This window comes from Amphibalanus amphitrite, unplaced genomic scaffold (assembly GCF_019059575.1).
Source record: "Amphibalanus amphitrite isolate SeventyFive unplaced genomic scaffold, NRLGWU_Aamphi_draft 001798F_arrow, whole genome shotgun sequence".
NCBI classification, from domain to species: domain Eukaryota; kingdom Metazoa; phylum Arthropoda; class Thecostraca; order Balanomorpha; family Balanidae; genus Amphibalanus; species Amphibalanus amphitrite.
In genome coordinates this window covers 76019-92887 of record NW_024883291.1, presented here as the reverse complement: position 1 = coordinate 92887, position 16869 = coordinate 76019, and the positions used below count along the sequence as shown (strand labels likewise).

At 51.4% G+C, this 16869-nt stretch overlaps 2 protein-coding genes across 2 annotated transcripts in view; one reads left to right on the top strand and one right to left on the bottom strand.

Moving 5' to 3' along the window:
- Nucleotides 1-94: 94 nt before the first annotated feature.
- LOC122375221 (cubilin-like) overlaps nt 95-16869 on the bottom strand; it is a 33636-nt gene continuing 16861 nt past the window's right edge. Inside the window, exons 4-12 of the mRNA XM_043354490.1 lie at nt 11061-11238; nt 10346-10554; nt 6054-6173; nt 5730-5820; nt 5218-5426; nt 4694-4842; nt 2980-3092; nt 1286-1479; nt 95-321 (exon numbers count right to left, since the gene is read on the bottom strand). Of these exons, the coding sequence (XP_043210425.1) occupies nt 95-321; nt 1286-1479; nt 2980-3092; nt 4694-4842; nt 5218-5426; nt 5730-5820; nt 6054-6173; nt 10346-10554; nt 11061-11238 (1490 nt within the window). The remainder of the gene's footprint in view (nt 322-1285; nt 1480-2979; nt 3093-4693; nt 4843-5217; nt 5427-5729; nt 5821-6053; nt 6174-10345; nt 10555-11060; nt 11239-16869) is intronic.
- Nucleotides 12902-16866, top strand: LOC122375220 (uncharacterized protein K02A2.6-like). The gene is made up of 2 exons (XM_043354489.1): nt 12902-13905; nt 16301-16866. The coding sequence occupies exons 1-2, from the start codon at nt 13305-13307 to the stop codon at nt 16315-16317; spliced, it is 618 nt and encodes a 205-aa protein (XP_043210424.1). The 5' UTR covers nt 12902-13304; the 3' UTR covers nt 16318-16866.

Genomic DNA, 16869 nt, shown 5'->3' with positions numbered 1-16869 from the left:
GGCACGTAGCGGCCAACTGTGTCAGTGCTAACAGCGAGCGCCGAGTAGCCGCCTCTGAATATCAATCTCGGCAGCGAGCTCCCCCGTCCCGAACTCACCCGTACGCCGAACCGTTGATGTTCTCGGCGCGCACCTTAAAGTTGTCGAAGACCAGGCGCACCTGCTCGTTACGCTGCGTTTCGAACGTGTACTCGCATGCGGTGGCTGAAGGGTAGTTGGCCGGATGGCGAGGTGAGTTGAAGTCGCCCCGCTTCCCGGCCGCTGAGTTGTAGGTGAACCGGCAGCTGCCGTCGGGGGCGGCGGTACCCGGAATCAGGTACTCTGACGGCAGGTAGAGGTGGTCAGATTGGCACTCCGTCGGGAGGTAGAGGTGGTCAGATTGGTACTCTGTCGGGAGGTAAATGTGGTCAGATTGGTATTCTGTCGGCAGGTAGGGTTGTCAGATTGGTACTCTGACGGCAGGTAGGGGTTGTCAGATTGGTACCCTGTCGGGAGGTAGAGGTGGTCAGATTGGTACCCTGTCGGGAGGTAGAGGTGGTCAGATTGGTATTCTGTCGACAGGTAGGGGTTGTCAGATTGGTAGCCTGTCGGGAGGTGGAGGTGGTTAGAAAGGTACTCTGTCGGGAGGTAGAGGTGGTTAGAAAAGAACTCTTTCGGGAGGTAGAGGTGGTCAGATTGGTATTCTGTCGGGAGGCCTCTCCTTCCCATCCTGCCACCTATCACTAACGCCCAGTCCTTTGACACCGGTCGTCACAGAGCGCTGCCCTCGGCGCCGGCGCCTTTACATCTATTGAGAGCGGTCTGCGCGGTGGCGGGCAGCGGCTGCGAGGCTGTGGGCGGCACCCAGTGTGATTGTGCGGCGCCCCGAGTTAAGTGCTCCGGCACTTTTGCGCCAATCGAGGCGACACTGATTGTTTGTTTCGAATGAATGTGTTAAATATATGAGATGTGATGAGATGAGGTAGAGGTGGTTAGATTGGTACTCTGTCGGGAGGTAGGGGTTGTCAGATTGGTATCCTATCGGGAGGTAGAGGTGGTTAGAAAGGTACTCTATCGTCTGGTAGAGGTTGTCAGATTGGTACTCTGTCGGAAGGCAGAGGTGGTTAGATATTTAGGTACTCTGTTGGCGGGTTCGGGTGGCTAAATTGGTACTTTTTCGGGCGGTAAAGGTAGAAAAATTCCTCAATCAAGGTGTCTTTTCAACATCATCAACAGTTGATTAATCCGATTTTAGTCAAAGTCATCGCATGCCAACTTGATAGAACGGTCATCAGCTGCAGCCCACCTGTCTCGAATTTGAAGTTGGCCTTGAAGCCGCTGCCTTGCGTGGCTCCGCTGCTGAAGACCAGCGTCAGCCGAGCGCCGTTCGAGCGCACCGACTCGGGCACCTGGCGGCCGCACAGCTCACGGTCGAACTTGTCGAACGCCTCCTTCACCTCCTGACCGCGCAGGTAGATGCGCACGTAGCCGCCGTCGCACCTGAGGAAGACGAGGGGGTGAGCTCGTGTCCTGACCGCGCAGGTAGATGCGCACGTAGCCGCCGTCACACCTGAGGAAGACGAGGGGGTGAGCTCGTGTCCTGACCGCGCAGGTAGATGCGCACGTAGCCGCCGTCGCACCTGAGGAAGACGAGGGGGTGAGCTCGTGTCCTGACCGCGCAGGTAGATGCGCACGTAGCCGCCGTCACACCTGAGGAAGACGAGGGGGTGAGCTCGTGTCCTGACCGCGCAGGTAGATGCGCACGTAGCCGCCGTCGCACCTGGGGAAGACGAGGGGGTGAGCTCGTGTCCTGACCGCGCAGGTAGATGCGCACGTAGCCGCCGTCACACCTGGGGAAGACGAGGGGGTGAGCTCGTGTACTGACCGCGCAGGTAGATGCGCACGTAGCCGCCGTCACACCTGAGGAAGACGAGGGGGTGAGCTCGTGTCCTGACCGCGCAGATAGATGCGCACGTAGCCGCCGTCACACCTGGGGAAGACGAGGGGGTGAGCTAGTGTCCTGACCGCGCAGGTAGATGCGCACGTAGCCACCGTCGCACCTGGGGAAGACGAGGGGGTGAGCTCGTGTCCTGACCGCGCAGGTAGATGCGCACGTAGCCACCGTCGCACCTGAGGAAGACGAGGGGGTGAGCTCGTGTCCTGACCGCGCAGGTAGATGCGCACGTAGCCGCCGTCACACCTGGGGAAGACGAGGGGTGAGCTCGTGTACTGACCGCGCAGGTAGATGCGCACGTAGCCGCCGTCACACCTGAGGAAGACGAGGGGGTGAGCTCGTGTCCTGACCGCGCAGATAGATGCGCACGTAGCCGCCGTCACACCTGGGGAAGACGAGGGGGTGAGCTCGTGTCCTGACCTGTCAGGTACACGGTCGCACCTGACCAAGACGGCATGTGGACAGTCACGTGGGTGTGTTGTATTCGTATTTCGTAATGAGATGGTCCTTTAGATCGTTATTATAGCTGTGAGCAAGACTGGCCAGCAGAAGGACGTGGCAGGGGATGTGGGGTAAGGTGAGAGTATCATGAAACTTTCAGAAAGTGGCTGACATCCTGTTCTGATGTGCATTTGTTTATCTCATTTTGTTTTATCTCATTTCATTTTGTTTATCTCGGCGTTCTTATCCCTGTCTTAACCCGTGTCTAGCCGCAGTGGTCTTACTACCTCTTGTTTTACCACGGCGCCCTTACCACTTGTCTTACTGCAGCGCTCTGACCCCTTGTCTTACCGCGGTGCCCTTACCCCTTGTCTTACTGCGGCGCGTCCTTACCCCTTGTCTTACCGCAGCACCCTTACCCCTTGTCTTATCGCGGCGCGTCCTTACCCCTTGTCTTACCGCGGTGCCCTTACCCCTTGTCTTACCGCGGCGCTCTTACTTCTTGTCTTACCGCGGTGCCCTTACCCCTTATCTTACCGCAGCGCCCTTACCCCTTGTCTTACCGCAGCACCCTTACCTCTTGTCTTATCGCGGCGCGTCCTTACCCCTTGTCGGTGTCGGAGTCGTACTCGGCGATTGTGGTGCCTGTCTGCAGCGCCTCTCCGGGGACGTCGAACATGTCGAACATCAGCAGCACCCGCTCCAGGTTCTGAGAGTCCTGACGACCGGGGAGGTCACCCGGTCAGCATGGCAGCCAGTGACCCTGGCTCTATCCTGAGACCCGGCAGCCTATACCTAAACTTCCCATTTGTTTAATGAAGCTAATCGAGTTAATCAATAATCATTAATATATGCTAAATCATCAAAAACGACAATCAAGTATCACGAAATAAGCAATCCTGCTTAAAAACATGTTTTGGATACCAAATAGCATAAGAGTAGTTGTTTTCACCACGGGCTATCTGGCGAATGCACCTAATTTGACCAAATCTGCACTAAATCTCTTAGGTCGTTCAATAAGTAACGAACAATCGGTCATAACTTCTTTATTTCTTTATTTAACACTTTCAAACTTTCACAGATTATAGATCAGACATTTCTGAATGCAGCCTATGCCTCAAACCAGCCGCCGCCCGCCTGCACACACTTCTCCCAGCGTTCCGGCCAACGCCGGAATTCCGCCCGGAAAAACGCGTTTTCCGTCTTTTTCACCCAGTTCATGACAGCGCACATGACTTCAGCGTCGGTCTCGAAGTGTTCACCATGGAGGCCATCCTTCAGGGGACCAAAGAGGTGAAAATCTGAAGGAGCCAGGTCCGGACTGTAGGGCGGCTGGGGCTTAATATTCAGCCCTGTCACGCGATCTCCTCGCGCGTGGCGTGAGACAAGTGCGGTCGGGCGTTGTCACGGTGTATGGTGATGTTGTTGACATCCGAGCCGCGCCTCTTCTTCAGTATTGCTTTTCTCAGTCTCCTGCAGGACTGTGATGTAGCGGCCCGCTGTCCATAGTCCGCCCAGGTTCAAGAAAGCCCACCAGGATGACACCATGACAACGCTCGTCCGCATATGTCTCACGCCACACGCGAGGAGATCGCGAGACAGGGCTGAATATCATGCCCCAGACGCCCTACAGTCCGAACCTGGCTCCTTCAGATTTTCATCTCTGGCCCCTGAAGGATGGCCTCCGTGGTGAACACTTCGAGACCGACGCTGAAGTCAAGTGCGCTGTCAAGAACTGGGTGAAAAAGACGGAAAACGCGTTTTTCCGGGCGGAATTCCGGCGTTGGCCGGAACGCTGGGAGAAGTGTGTGCAGGTGGGCGGCGACTGGTTTGAGGCAAAGGCTATATTCAGAAACATTTGATCTATAATCTGTGAAAGTTTGAAAGTGTTAAATAAAGAAATAAAGAAGTTATGACCGATTGTTCGTTACTTATTGAACGACCTAATATAACGCATATCTTCATGTCCTGAATTTATTTCAGTGTTTTAATCGAAAATGATGCCTGATTATTTGAAAAATGAGACATATAAGCGTTTGCGCAACCCAAATTGATAACTTTGAAGAAACATAATGAACCTAATTTGACCAAATCTGCACCAAATGTGCAACTTATCTACACGAAATGTGTGCCAGATGGCCGTCATCAAAACGGCTACAGTGAACCTAATTTGACCAAATCCGTTCCAAATATGCACCTAATCTACACCAAATGTGTGCCAGATGGCCGTCGTCAAAACGGCTAGCATGGACCATCGATATATGAATATCAAAAATTGGTGTTCAATTCACATCCCTTTATTGAACGCTAAGTGCTTACCTTCATTCCGTATATGAAGTACTTGCAGACAATATTCTGAAGATACGGAAATGGATAATTTGGAGAGTACACCATGCCTGACGACTCTCTCTTGCTCAGAATCCTCTGGTCACACTCTGTTCCGCGTATGTGCTGGCCAGTGATAAAATCTGAAACAACAATTACAGCGAATCAAGTTGTAAACTTAACAGCCAGAGGACATTCTGAAAATCTCAACTTACAGGCAACACAGAACGGCTGATACTGCATAAACCGGCATTTTTGCACAATAACCTTTTTGGTATTGGTATTCTCGGACAATATTCCTTTTGCCTCCTCGATGCAGTTGGACGCTAAATATACCACGGTATCACTAGCAAACGAAACAGCATCTCCGTAAGCTCCTGGATATCCTAAAAAGCCTTCGTTTACAATAGTAATTGCTCTTGCTTTTCTCTTGATATACATGATTGCCAGTGTACTTTACGCTTTTCCAGCACACCAGCAAACAGTCCCCAGCTCCATTGTCTTTCCGGATAACTGACCGAGGTTGACGAAGCTCTCGCTGAACTCGTAGATGCCACTGAAGCCGCGTTTCTCCGGGTTGGGCGTCCTCTGGATGGTGACAAAGGTCATCAGCAGCTGATGGCCGGTGGAGTATTTGACCAGGTTCCGCTCAGGTCGGCAGAAAGTGCCGATCAGTGGGGCAGACTGGTTGGCTCCGTCGTAGATGCGCACAAAGTCGAACGGGCAGCTGGAACAAGTTACGAGGGAGGGGCGGTTAGTGGTCGAGGAGCGATGCCTATAGGTGTAGAGGAGCACTGATTAGTCGGAGGTAATGAGGTACTGAGAGCGCAGACAGACATATAAGGCGGCTATACCACAACCTTCACCAAAAAAAAAAAAAACCCGGTGATGGGTGTCCTCTCAGTAACTACTCCCATTTCAGCCACATACTGCCACCGTATACGAACAATGTCATCGACCCGCCCTGAAATCAGTTAACCCAGCCCAGCTAGACTCCGCTAGTTGATGCACCCCCAGAGTCTCTACTCACTGATGGCCGCCCATGAAGAGGTCAAAGTCTCTGAACTCGAGTCGTATCCGCTGGCCGGGTTTTCCCACAAAGCGGTACTCGCAGTTCAGACCTGAAAAGATATGAGAACGTTCCTGTTACCCTGGCCTCGTTGAATAAAAACATTCCGCCCTGCGAATTTTCATTTCACTCTTTGGATTCGCCCTGCATACAATGCTAAAGCTTCTCCATGTACTTCTTTGATACGATCAACAACGGTGGAACATCTGCACAATTGCTTATATCGTTCAGTTTAATACAAATCGACGTTACCTACATTTATCATGCAAGTCATTTCAGTCTTACCCTTTGGGTACACTCCTGGGTAGGTGGGCGACACCAGAAGCCCCTTCCGCTTCTGATTGCTGTGGTTTATCTCGAAGCTGCATGGACTGCCCGGGATGGGTGTGCCGAGCTCATATTTTGCTGAAACGTCCATGAGAAAATCAATTAGATGTCTATGAGGAGCTACACCAAGTATGCTGCAAGTTACAGGCAGACTATCAGGCATTGGAGAATGAAAGGGACAGAGACAGAGAGAGGGGGAGAAAGAAAGAGAGATAGAGTTAGAGAGAGAGAGAAAAAGGAGAGAAAAGAGAGAGAGAAGGAGAAAGATCACGGGGACGAGAGCAAGATAGAGAAATGGAGAGATGGAGAAAGAGCAACAAAAGACAAAGAGAAGGAGAGAGACAACAGAGAGACGAGAGCAAGATGGAGGGATGGATAGAGCAGAAAGAGAGATGGAGAAAGAGGAATAAAAAGACAGAGAGAAGGGGAGAGACAAATAGAGACGAGAGTGAGAGTGACAGTGAGAGTGAGAGCAATGGATTGAACTCACTTCGCCGTTGTCGTATTATTGTATCTCACTAGCCTGCTTGCAATGCTCTCACTGTCACCATGGCTGCTCTACCGCTCCTCCTCGCTCTACCTTCCTTATGAAGCAGAGCATCATTACAGTGGTGGAGTGTGGATGGCGTTGGAAGTCCTCCCCTAAGCCTCTGAATCTCCTCTAACCTAGATAAGGTCAACAGGCTGAGGCAGGCTGTCTAATGTCTCGCGCTGAAGAAGTACTGCCCCGTTCTTCACGGCGAGATGGTATTACCTACCATCCAATCCGTCAGTGCATGGTTCGGATTATAGGTGTTCGGGGCTGAGAAACTTGCCGGATCTGTGTGGCTTAGTACTTTATAAAGAATGGGTTAACCCGGCAGGCGGTGGGCCTCCCGGCCATCTTCCGCGCGGTGGGGGGGGGGGGGCATTTTTTTGCCCCCCCCCGTATCTCCGAAACTACTGGACGGATCCGGAAAATTCAAACGGCGTTTGATAGCCCTGTCAAATTTGTCGAAGGAAACCAAATTTCATTGACCTGGGGGTCACCGATGACGTCACAGGTCAGGTCAAAGATAAAATGTTTCACCGTTTACGGGGCTTCAAGGGAAAGCGCTATAACACCGAGTAAAACGCATTTTGTCGAAAATCAGCGACAGGGCGTCAGTTGTCTAGTACATATGTTGCTATTAGAGGTCAATGGTCATACCAGGTCATGTCACAGTTCAGGTCACCAAAGGTCACCAAGGGTCACCACATGAACCCAACTTTACTATGGTTGTGCGATGCCTGTTTTATGGCCAGTTTTTCATTTCCAACTCAATAGTGTTGGTTATAAGACCATCAGGTACGGTTTAGGTCACTTTCTGGTGGAGGTCAGGTCAAGGTCAGGTCAAAAAAGGTCAAATTTCAAAGTTGATATTTTTGGATAAAATGGGTATCGATTCGATGCAGCTCGTCACGGGGAGTCTAATGGTGGTCTTTGTTTTGCGCTACGAGGTCTAGAATTGCTACAAATTGAGTTTGAAAATTTGGCGTCATCAATTTTGAACAGTTTTTTCGCTATAACTTGGCCAAAAAAAGAGGTATTGATCTCAAATTTGGTATGTAGATAGAAGGTGGTAGGAATTAGCACATGTATTCCGTTTTTTTTTTCGAAATTCAAAAAACTTTTTGGATTTTTCGGCTATTATATTCAAAAAATCTATTTTTAATTTTTGGGGGTCAAAATCCAAAAAAATCGAAAAACCGAAATATCAGGTTTGTAGCCCTCTTCATTCTACACCTCTTATGTCTGAAACATTTTTCTGTATCTCTAAAGCTAAAGGCCTGACAGCTCTTCCCGCGAAACCTTTTTTTGGGCCGAAAATGGCAAAAATGACGTCACTCTGACGTCACTAGCGGCCAACGTATCATAGCCTTTGGAAAAATGTTTGGTCACCATGTGCGCTAGCTACTCCCGGGAGGGTACTGAAAGTTTGGTGACGATCGGCGCAGCGGTTCTCCAGATATATCGAAAAAAACTAAAGGGGGGGCAAAAAATGCCCCCCCCCCACCGCCTGGAAGGTTAAGGACATATTTATAACATATGTTTTCATGCAAACGTTTTCCTAGTTCAATGCAAATGTTGCTGAAATATATGTTAAAAAAAAAAACTCTTGCCTAGCTGTCTTGAGCCAGATGTTGTCGATCGTGAATGGACAGGGTTAAATGGTCTATAAAATAACTTGGAAATCAATTTCGATTTACTGCCTTTTTTGTTGGAAATGCAACGGTGTTGCATATTGTGAGCGAAAAAGCAAACGTCCAGCAAATGCTTCTTGAAACAAATGAAACAAAGTAAGCAAATTAGTGCTGCCCTGGAGCTGAAAGGCGACTACTTTGTAAGCAAGTATCAATTTAAAGGCGTTATTTATTACATAACAACTATGTGCAAAGTGAAACACCATCGCTCAAGCACGGATGATGCAGTGTCGCCATTCATAGAAGTCAGTCATACAGGTCGTAAACATAAATTCCGACATAAAGTCTGACATTATTTGCATGAAAGTGATAAGTGGGTTCAGTGACCCGTCGCCTGATCTATGCGAATAAAGCCCGGGACTGGACATAATGTTTTTGATGTTGTCCGGACACCAAGTGCAGCTCCACGGCTAGGGCGCGACGGTCAAGGAGCCTTGCTGTGGCCTTGGCATTTGAACGTAAACATGGGAGTAGGAACCTCACGAAAAGTGTGGGGGTGGGGCAGTGAAACTTAACCCGCGCCCCACTGGGGGGGGGGGGGCTATTTATAGCCCCCCTCCCGTTTTTCTGCAATAACTTCCAAACCGCTTGACGTATCGACGCCAAACTTTCAGTACCTTCGGCTGCATCAATTTGACACCTTGTGTCAAAATTTGAACTTCGTAGCTACCATAGGTCGGCCGGAAATGACGTCAGAGTGACGTCATGTTCGTCCGATTTCGACGCAAAACATTGAACCACGGCAATCGCTCCCAAGAGCTCAGTTTTTAAGCTAGATCCAATTTCTTTGCATGAAAGGACTCAAAATTGACCGCGCTATCAAACTGCTGTCTCGGATTTTAATTTCGAAAATTTTATATCATAATATTCAAAATTTATATTTTTATATTTTTTTCAAAAAGTTTTTGACTTTTCGAAAAAACCGGAATATATGTGACAGAACACATGATTATGACTAACTCTAACAAGTTTTAGCTAAATATCTTCAAAAATGGCCAAGTTATACGCATTATTGCAAAAAATTCACAATTATTAATTTTTCAAATCACTTTTTCAGTACGTATTTGACATCGTACACCAATATAAATGGCACCATCGTGTTCCTGAGCTCAAACTGCATCCAATAGACACCTTTTTTGTTGAAAAATTATAACTTCAAAATTTGACCTTTTTTGACCTGAAAGTGACCTGACCTAAGCTAAATTCGACTCAAAATGACCTCGAATGACACAGACGACATCAAATTCGAAATCTATGGCCTAAATGGACCATGAAAAATGTGTCACGTGACCGACACATGATATAATATTTTCGTGACCTGTGATGACCTGACCCTGACCTGAAAATCAAAGTACAAGTTTGGTACCCTCAAGGTATCTAGAGCATCTGTTCACGAGTGTGGAAACCAAAAATGAGCCTGATCTGACTTGTAAGACGGCGGCCAGAGCCCAAAATGTGAACAAGCCAAAGTGCTAATAATTTTTACTTTGACCTGACCTGTGACGTCATCGGTGACCTCGAGGTCAATGAAATTAGGTTTCGCTCGACAGTTTTTCCGGGGCTATCAGACGCCGTTTGAATTTTGACGATCGGCCCAGTAGTTTCGGAGTTAGGAGGGGGGGCTATGAATAGCCCCCCCAGTAGGGCGTGTTATACACAGACCCCAGTGGGGCGCGGGTTAAACGTCACTTTGTGGGAGCCCCAATAGGTACCCCTATGAAGAAATTCTTTGCAGTTTTGTGCTCATCTCACCCTGCTGAACCAGTTCCTGCTCTTAGCATTTAAAAAATAAACATTGTACTTAAAAAAATGGCTGAAAAGTGGGGACCATTGCCCCCCCCCCCTGTTCCTACGCCTATGAACATAAATATTGGTTAGTTTTATCAGCAGGGTTCACGATGTATTTTTTCACGACGTTTGTCGTTCACGACGTTGATGAACTGGTACGCCCCACTCACAACTCACAGGCGTTGATGAACTGGTACGCCCAACTCACAGGCGTTGATGAACTGGTACGCCCAACTCACAGGCGTTGATGAACTGGTAGGTGCCGTAGAAGAGCTCGCCGTCTGTCTCTGCCTGGTCAGTGTAGAAGCCGAGCACCAGGCTGTTGTAGAGGCTGATCCGGGCGCGGGGGGCGATCATGCCACAGAACCTGCCGCCGAACGGCGTCTCCAGCAGGTCCTCGTCGGGCCGACGCAGCTCGGAGAACACGTCCAGGTACTCGTGCTGGCAGCTGCATAAAGAAGGGGAAGACGGTGCCGGCGAGTGTTGAACAGGCGCCTATAATGTAGGCCGGTAAGGGCCGAACAGGGAACGTGAAATGGAATGTGAGTGAAGATAATTTACATCTCGTGTAACTTCCCAATGCTAAAGAGACATAACGCCCGTGTGAATGTGCCTTGGAGAATCGAGTCTGAATTGTGCATACATCAAGATACGTTCACAGATATTGTATGTATAATGCATAAAATTGTCCATGGTTTCAGCGTAATTTTCTACCCAGAGCAGTATGAGGCATGCAGAAAACGGTGCGTATTATTAATGCCTATTATTTAACACAATTAAAAGAGTGTTGACAAGTTTGAATTATTTTTACTAATAACTTCCACACTTAAGTACCTATTTATAATTCAGCTGAACTAAGGAATACAGCTCAACTGTGTCATACATTCCCCTATCCCTATTCCTCATTACCCTATGCAACTACATAGGGTAAGGTTACTATCATGCACTCCTTACTCTGGATAGGTGCCTCGAAGTCGCATCAGACGAAACGATATTTTCACTCTCTGGTGAGGCTGTGCGATGAATTTGAGCAGGCACTGGCGCGAGTGACCCAGGGGGTTGTGCAGAGTGGGCGCCTCGAACGGCGCCGGCTCGTCCTGGTCCTCGCGGCTCACATACACCCTGTCACACTCTGGGGACACACAGACATACAGACGGCTGGCACACAACGCCCCGTTGACGAGTCCAAAGTGGAGCTGTCGATGCTAAGAGGGCAGTTCTGAAATTTCAGCACATAAATTTTGTATGATTGAGTGGTGCTTGCTAAAATCAGTTCAAGCATTAACAAAATGATGGTTCTGAGGCCAGTGTTACCAACAGAAAAATCGCCTGCTGTAGTTATTTTTAGACCTTGGATTCTCCCAAACTTTCACCAGCCACTTGACAAAATGCACTGATATCAAAAATATAAGTTAGGCTGACTGACATTTTTACTTATTTGAAATTGTTTTAACGGACTTTCACTGGGTAGTGGGTAAAAGTTATTATTGGTCCCGGTACTCCGACTTGTATTGAAAAGTCTTCGATGGGGCACACATAGGTTTAAAAAAAAAACTGAAATTTGAGTTTACAGTTTGACTGTTAAATGCTTGTTTTGGGGGAAGGGGAGGGTCATATTACCCCTTTGCGCCGTCCATGATGGTTCAATAGCTAGTGTCAGCGAGGATTAACTGAACACTAAAATCCGCATTTATGGATGAAACTCAAACTTGCAAGTCGTATTTTCAAAATGAAATTCAAGACGTTTATCCACAACACGCGATACCCTCTGGCAACACAGACCAAGCGGATGCCAAAAAAGCATTTACTTACAGAAGGCAGCGCATACTCTGATATAAATTTTGCTAATAAAGCGCAATTATAAGCAGAATGAATGAGCAAAAGAAATTATACATTAGCAATTTAAAGTACAGGCTAACAAGCCACCCAAATGACGCACACGCTTTGATAGCCGTTTATTAATTTTATGTTCTAAGCTTTACACATTGTAATGGACAGCATCTGGTTAGAAGAGCGGCCCAATTTAATACCCTCAGGGCACATTAATCAACCTCGCCTCAGAAATATGGGTACTGTAGTAAAGTGACCGTATGTGCTGCTGGGGTGCACCATGCTGGTGCACCCGCACCGGCCGGGCGACCGCCCAGGTGCACCGGGCCGGTGCCATATCGCCGCAGGCCACCCCTGGCCTTGCCTGTGTCGTGTCTGCGGCCGCCAATACAGTCAGTCTAGAACGGGAACGCCGAGTTTTAACATTGGCGACGAGGGACGTGCGAGCCACGCGCGGTCATGGCGTGTGTGGGCAAGGCACCCGAGTTTGACTCGAATTTGGAGTCTTTCGGAGCCTATTCAAGACGGCTAGAGCAATATTTTATAGCCAACGGTATCACCGGTGCAGCTCAGGAAGACAAGAGGCGTGCCGTATTTCTGAGCGTGGTGGGAGCCAGAACTTTCGGTCTTCTTGAAGACTTGATTGCACCAGCAAATGTGAGTGAGTGCACTTACGAAGATCTAGTGAAAACGCTGGTAACTCATTATGAGCCGCAAACATCAGTGATTGTGGCCCGTTATCGTTTTCACACGTGTCAGCGGTCCGATCAGGAGAGTGTGAGCACATTTTTGGCCCGGCTACGCAAGCTGGCCAAGCCATGCGAGTTTGCAGCGAACGTTTTGGAGGAAATGCTGCGCGACCGACTCGTGTGTGGTATTAACCACGAACGGTTGCAGTCACGTCTTCTCAGCGAGAGCAAGTTGACGCTCAACAAAGCGCTGGAGCTTGCTCAGGCACATGAGTCGGCGGCTGCCAGCGCTGCGGAGCTCAGCGGTCAGGCCTCGGGTGGCGTCTCTTCTGAGCCGGCGGTGCACCGGCTGCAAGGGCGCGCTGGTGGCCCCGGCGGCGGTGCCCGGCCGCCACGGCCGCCGCCTGCTGCATCAGCATCGGGGTTTCCAGCGCGGGAGGAGTGCAGCCGCTGCCTGAAGCGCCACTCTGCTGCATCATGCCCGTTTCGCGGGAAGTTCTGCTTTGCCTGCGGAAGGCGGGGCCACATCAGAGCTGCTTGCGGGAGATGGAGCCAGCAGCATCTGCGCCAGTTGTCAGCCGATGGGGAGACGTCAGCTGCGGCGGCACCGACGGAGGAGGACTCGAGTGACGTACTACCACGGCCGCACCGGGAGGTGCCGGCCCCCGAGAGTAGTGAGATGTGCGATGAGGCATATGCCTTGTTCAGTGTGCGGCCAGGTGTGTGCGAGCGGCGGCCGCCGCTGATGGTGAGAGTGGGCCTGGACGGCCGCGCGGTGGATATGGAGCTGGACACGGGAGCCGCGCTCTCCGTGTGCTCCGACGCGGTGTTTCGACACCTGTGGCCCGACGGAGGACCAGCCCTGGAGCCGTGCGGTGTGTCGCTTAAGACTTACAGCGGTGAGTTGCTGTCCGTGCGGGGGCAGGCGATGGTGAACGTGGAGTACGGCGGGAATACGACACGCCTGCCACTGATCGTGGTGAAGGGGAGCGGGCCATGCCTGTTTGGCCGTAACTGGCTCAGTCACATCCGGCTTGACTGGCCCTCAGTGTGTCGCGTGGCGCCGCCGTGTTCGGTGCAGCCCATACTGGAGGAGTTCCCGGAGGTGTTCCGGGACGAGCTGGGGTGCTACCGGGGCGGTGAGGTCACCATCGATGTCGACCCGGACGTGCAGCCGCGCTTCTTTAAGCCGCGCACGGTCCCGCTGGCTTACCGGGAAGCTGTCGACAAGGAGCTGGAGAAGCAGGTTCAACTTGGACTGTGGGAGCCGGTACGTCACAGTAAGTGGGCTGCTCCGCTGGTGGTGGTCCCCAAAGCGGAAGGGGGGATCCGAATTTGTGGGGACTATCGGCTCACAGTAAATCGCGCAGCGAAAGTAGAACAATATCCCCTACCGCGGGTCGAGGAGTTGTTTTCAAAGCTGTGTGGCTGCACTGTGTTTTCAAAGTTGGACCTAAAGAGCGCGTACAACCAGCTTGTGTTAGACGAGAGATCTCGAGAGTATCTGACAGTAAATACCCCCAGGGGGCTACTGAGGCCACGGCGTCTGAGTTTTGGCTACGCGTCGGCCGTGTCACTATTTCAACGCACGATAGAGACTCTGCTGGGTGGTATCCCGGGAGTGGGTGTGTTCTTGGACGATTTGGTTGTGGCTGGCTCCGACGAGGAGAGTCATAATTCCGCCCTCCGGACCGTGTTGGGACGCTTGGCAGAGGCCGGTCTGCGCGTAAATGTGAAAAAGTGTAAATTTGGGGTTGACAGCATGACCTACCTGGGGCTAAAGATTAGCCGTAACGGGGTGGAGGTCACAGATGAGAAAACTGCAGCGATCCAGGCTGCTCGTGCGCCCAGCAATGTCAGTGAGTTGCGTCATTGGCTCGGGCTAGTTAACTACTACGCCAAATTCCTCCGAGGCCTGGCTAGTACCCTGGCGCCGCTTTACCGGCTGCTGCGACGTGGCCAAAAGTGGCAGTGGGGCACGGCAGAAAATGACGCTTTCAGGGCTGTCAAGGTGATGCTGGTGGAGCCGCCGGTGCTGGCTCACTTTGACCCTGCCTTGCCGGTGGTGCTGGCGTGTGACGCCGGACCGGCGGCCCTCGGTTGCGTGCTGAGCCAGGTGACTCGCGACGGAGAGCGACCTATCGCTTTCTATTCCCGTTCACTGAGCGATACTGAGACCCGGTACTCTCAGACAGATCGAGAGGCCCTGGCTGTTGTGACGGGAGTTAAAAAATTTCATTATTTTCTGGCCGGACGCACGTTTACAATCCAAACAGACCACAAGCCCCTCCTGGGGCTCATTGGTGAGCAGAAGCCGTTGTCGACGATGACATCGCCTCGCATGGTCCGGTGGGCACTGCTTTTAGGTGCATACGACTACCGGCTCGAATATAGACCCGGGTCTAAGCAGGGACATTGTGACGCTCTCAGCAGGCTGCCACCGGCCGGTGCGGCGCCAGCCCGTGTTCCCGTGCCGGCCGAGATGGTCCATTTGCTGGAGTTTATGGATGCGTCACCTGTGACCGTAGCGCAGATCCGACTGTGGACCTCTCGAGACCCGGTCTTATCAGCCGTGTACCGGTGTGTGCGCGACGGAGGCTGGGAAGTAGAACAGGAGCTAGGTCCCGATTTTCAGCCTTACAAGTGCCGTGTTGGCGAGCTCAGTATACAGGAAGGTTGTGTGCTCTGGGGGTCACGTGTGGTCATCCCGCCGCAGGGTAGAGCTGCCGTGTTAAAACTGTTGCATGAAGGACACCCGGGAGAGAGCCGTACTAAGATGCTAGCACGCATGTATGTTTGGTGGCCAAAGTTAGACGACGATATTAGCGAGAAGGTCAGAAGCTGTGATCGATGTCAACAGCTGAGGAGCAAAGCTCCCCCGGAGCCCCTACATCCGTGGCAGTGGCCCTCACGGCCATGGGAGCGCGTCCATTTGGATTATTGTGAGGCAGAGGGTCGGATGTATTTGATCTTGATCGACGCTCATTCAAAATGGATGGATGTGTACCCTTCTAGGCTATCGGATTCTGAGGTCACCATTGACAAAATACGACTGTCATTTTCAACCTGGGGTATGCCAAAAGTTTTGGTCACCGACAACGCCCAGTGTTTTGTGTCGCAACGGTTCGAAAATTTTTGTAAGATGAATGGTGTTCGCCATCTCACCACACCGTGTCTGTCCCCAAAGTCGAACGGTCTGGCGGAACGGGCAGTCCAAACTTTTAAAAAGGGCATTTTGAAACAAAAAGTAGGGTCTGTCGAGACGAAGGTGGCCCGATTTTTGTTTTCTTACCGCACAACACCCCAAAGCACAACAATGCGCACACCAGCAGAGCTGTTCTTAGGAAGACAGCCTCGCATTCATTTAGACGCGCTGGTTCCCGATATAGAGCAAACTGTGCAAGGTAGGCAATGTGCGCAAAAAGAGTACTGTGATAGGCGAGCACGCGATCGTGAACTGTCAGAGGGGGACAGGGTGTATGTGTCAGCTGTTGATCGGCTACGTGGGCTGGAATCATATCGATGGGTGCCTGGACGTGTGTTAAGCCGTAGCGGTGTGAAGTTCACGATTGAGTTAAGTGACGGTCGCATTATTGTGCGGCATGCCGACCAGGTCCGAGAGCGGTTGGGTGCTGAACCGGTGCCGGGAATTCCTAACTCTGGAATCCCTTTCAGCCGCCCCGCGCCTGTGATGCCGCCGTGTGTTCCGGTGCCCGTGCCGCCCGTCCCGGTGCCGGCTGTGGCCCCGGTGCCTGCTGTTCCGGCGGCAGCCGAGCCGTCATCTCCGCGGCGCCGGTCCCCTCCGGCCCCGGAGCCCGTGGAGCGGCCGGCGGCCGATTCTGCTGGCGCGGCGGCTCCCGTCCCCGACCCGCCGGACTCTCCTAGATATAACCTCCGGAGCCGTGCGAGCCTGCGACCACCTGATCGATACTGACATGTTAATGTGCGCGATACAATTAAGTTCCTACATTTGTACCGCGCGGATGTTCGTGAGCAAGGGGATCGTTTTGTTTGTGTTTGTTGCGGTGACTGTCCTGCTATCAAGGATGGCGTTTGTAACCGGGGTGGAGGAATGTAGTAAAGTGACCGTATGTGCTGCTGGGGTGCACCATGCTGGTGCACCCGCACCGGCCGGGCGACCGCCCAGGTGCACCGGGCCGGTGCCATATCGCCGCAGGCCACCCCTGGCCTTGCCTGTGTCGTGTCTGCGGCCGCCAATACAGTCAGTCTAGAACGGGAACGCC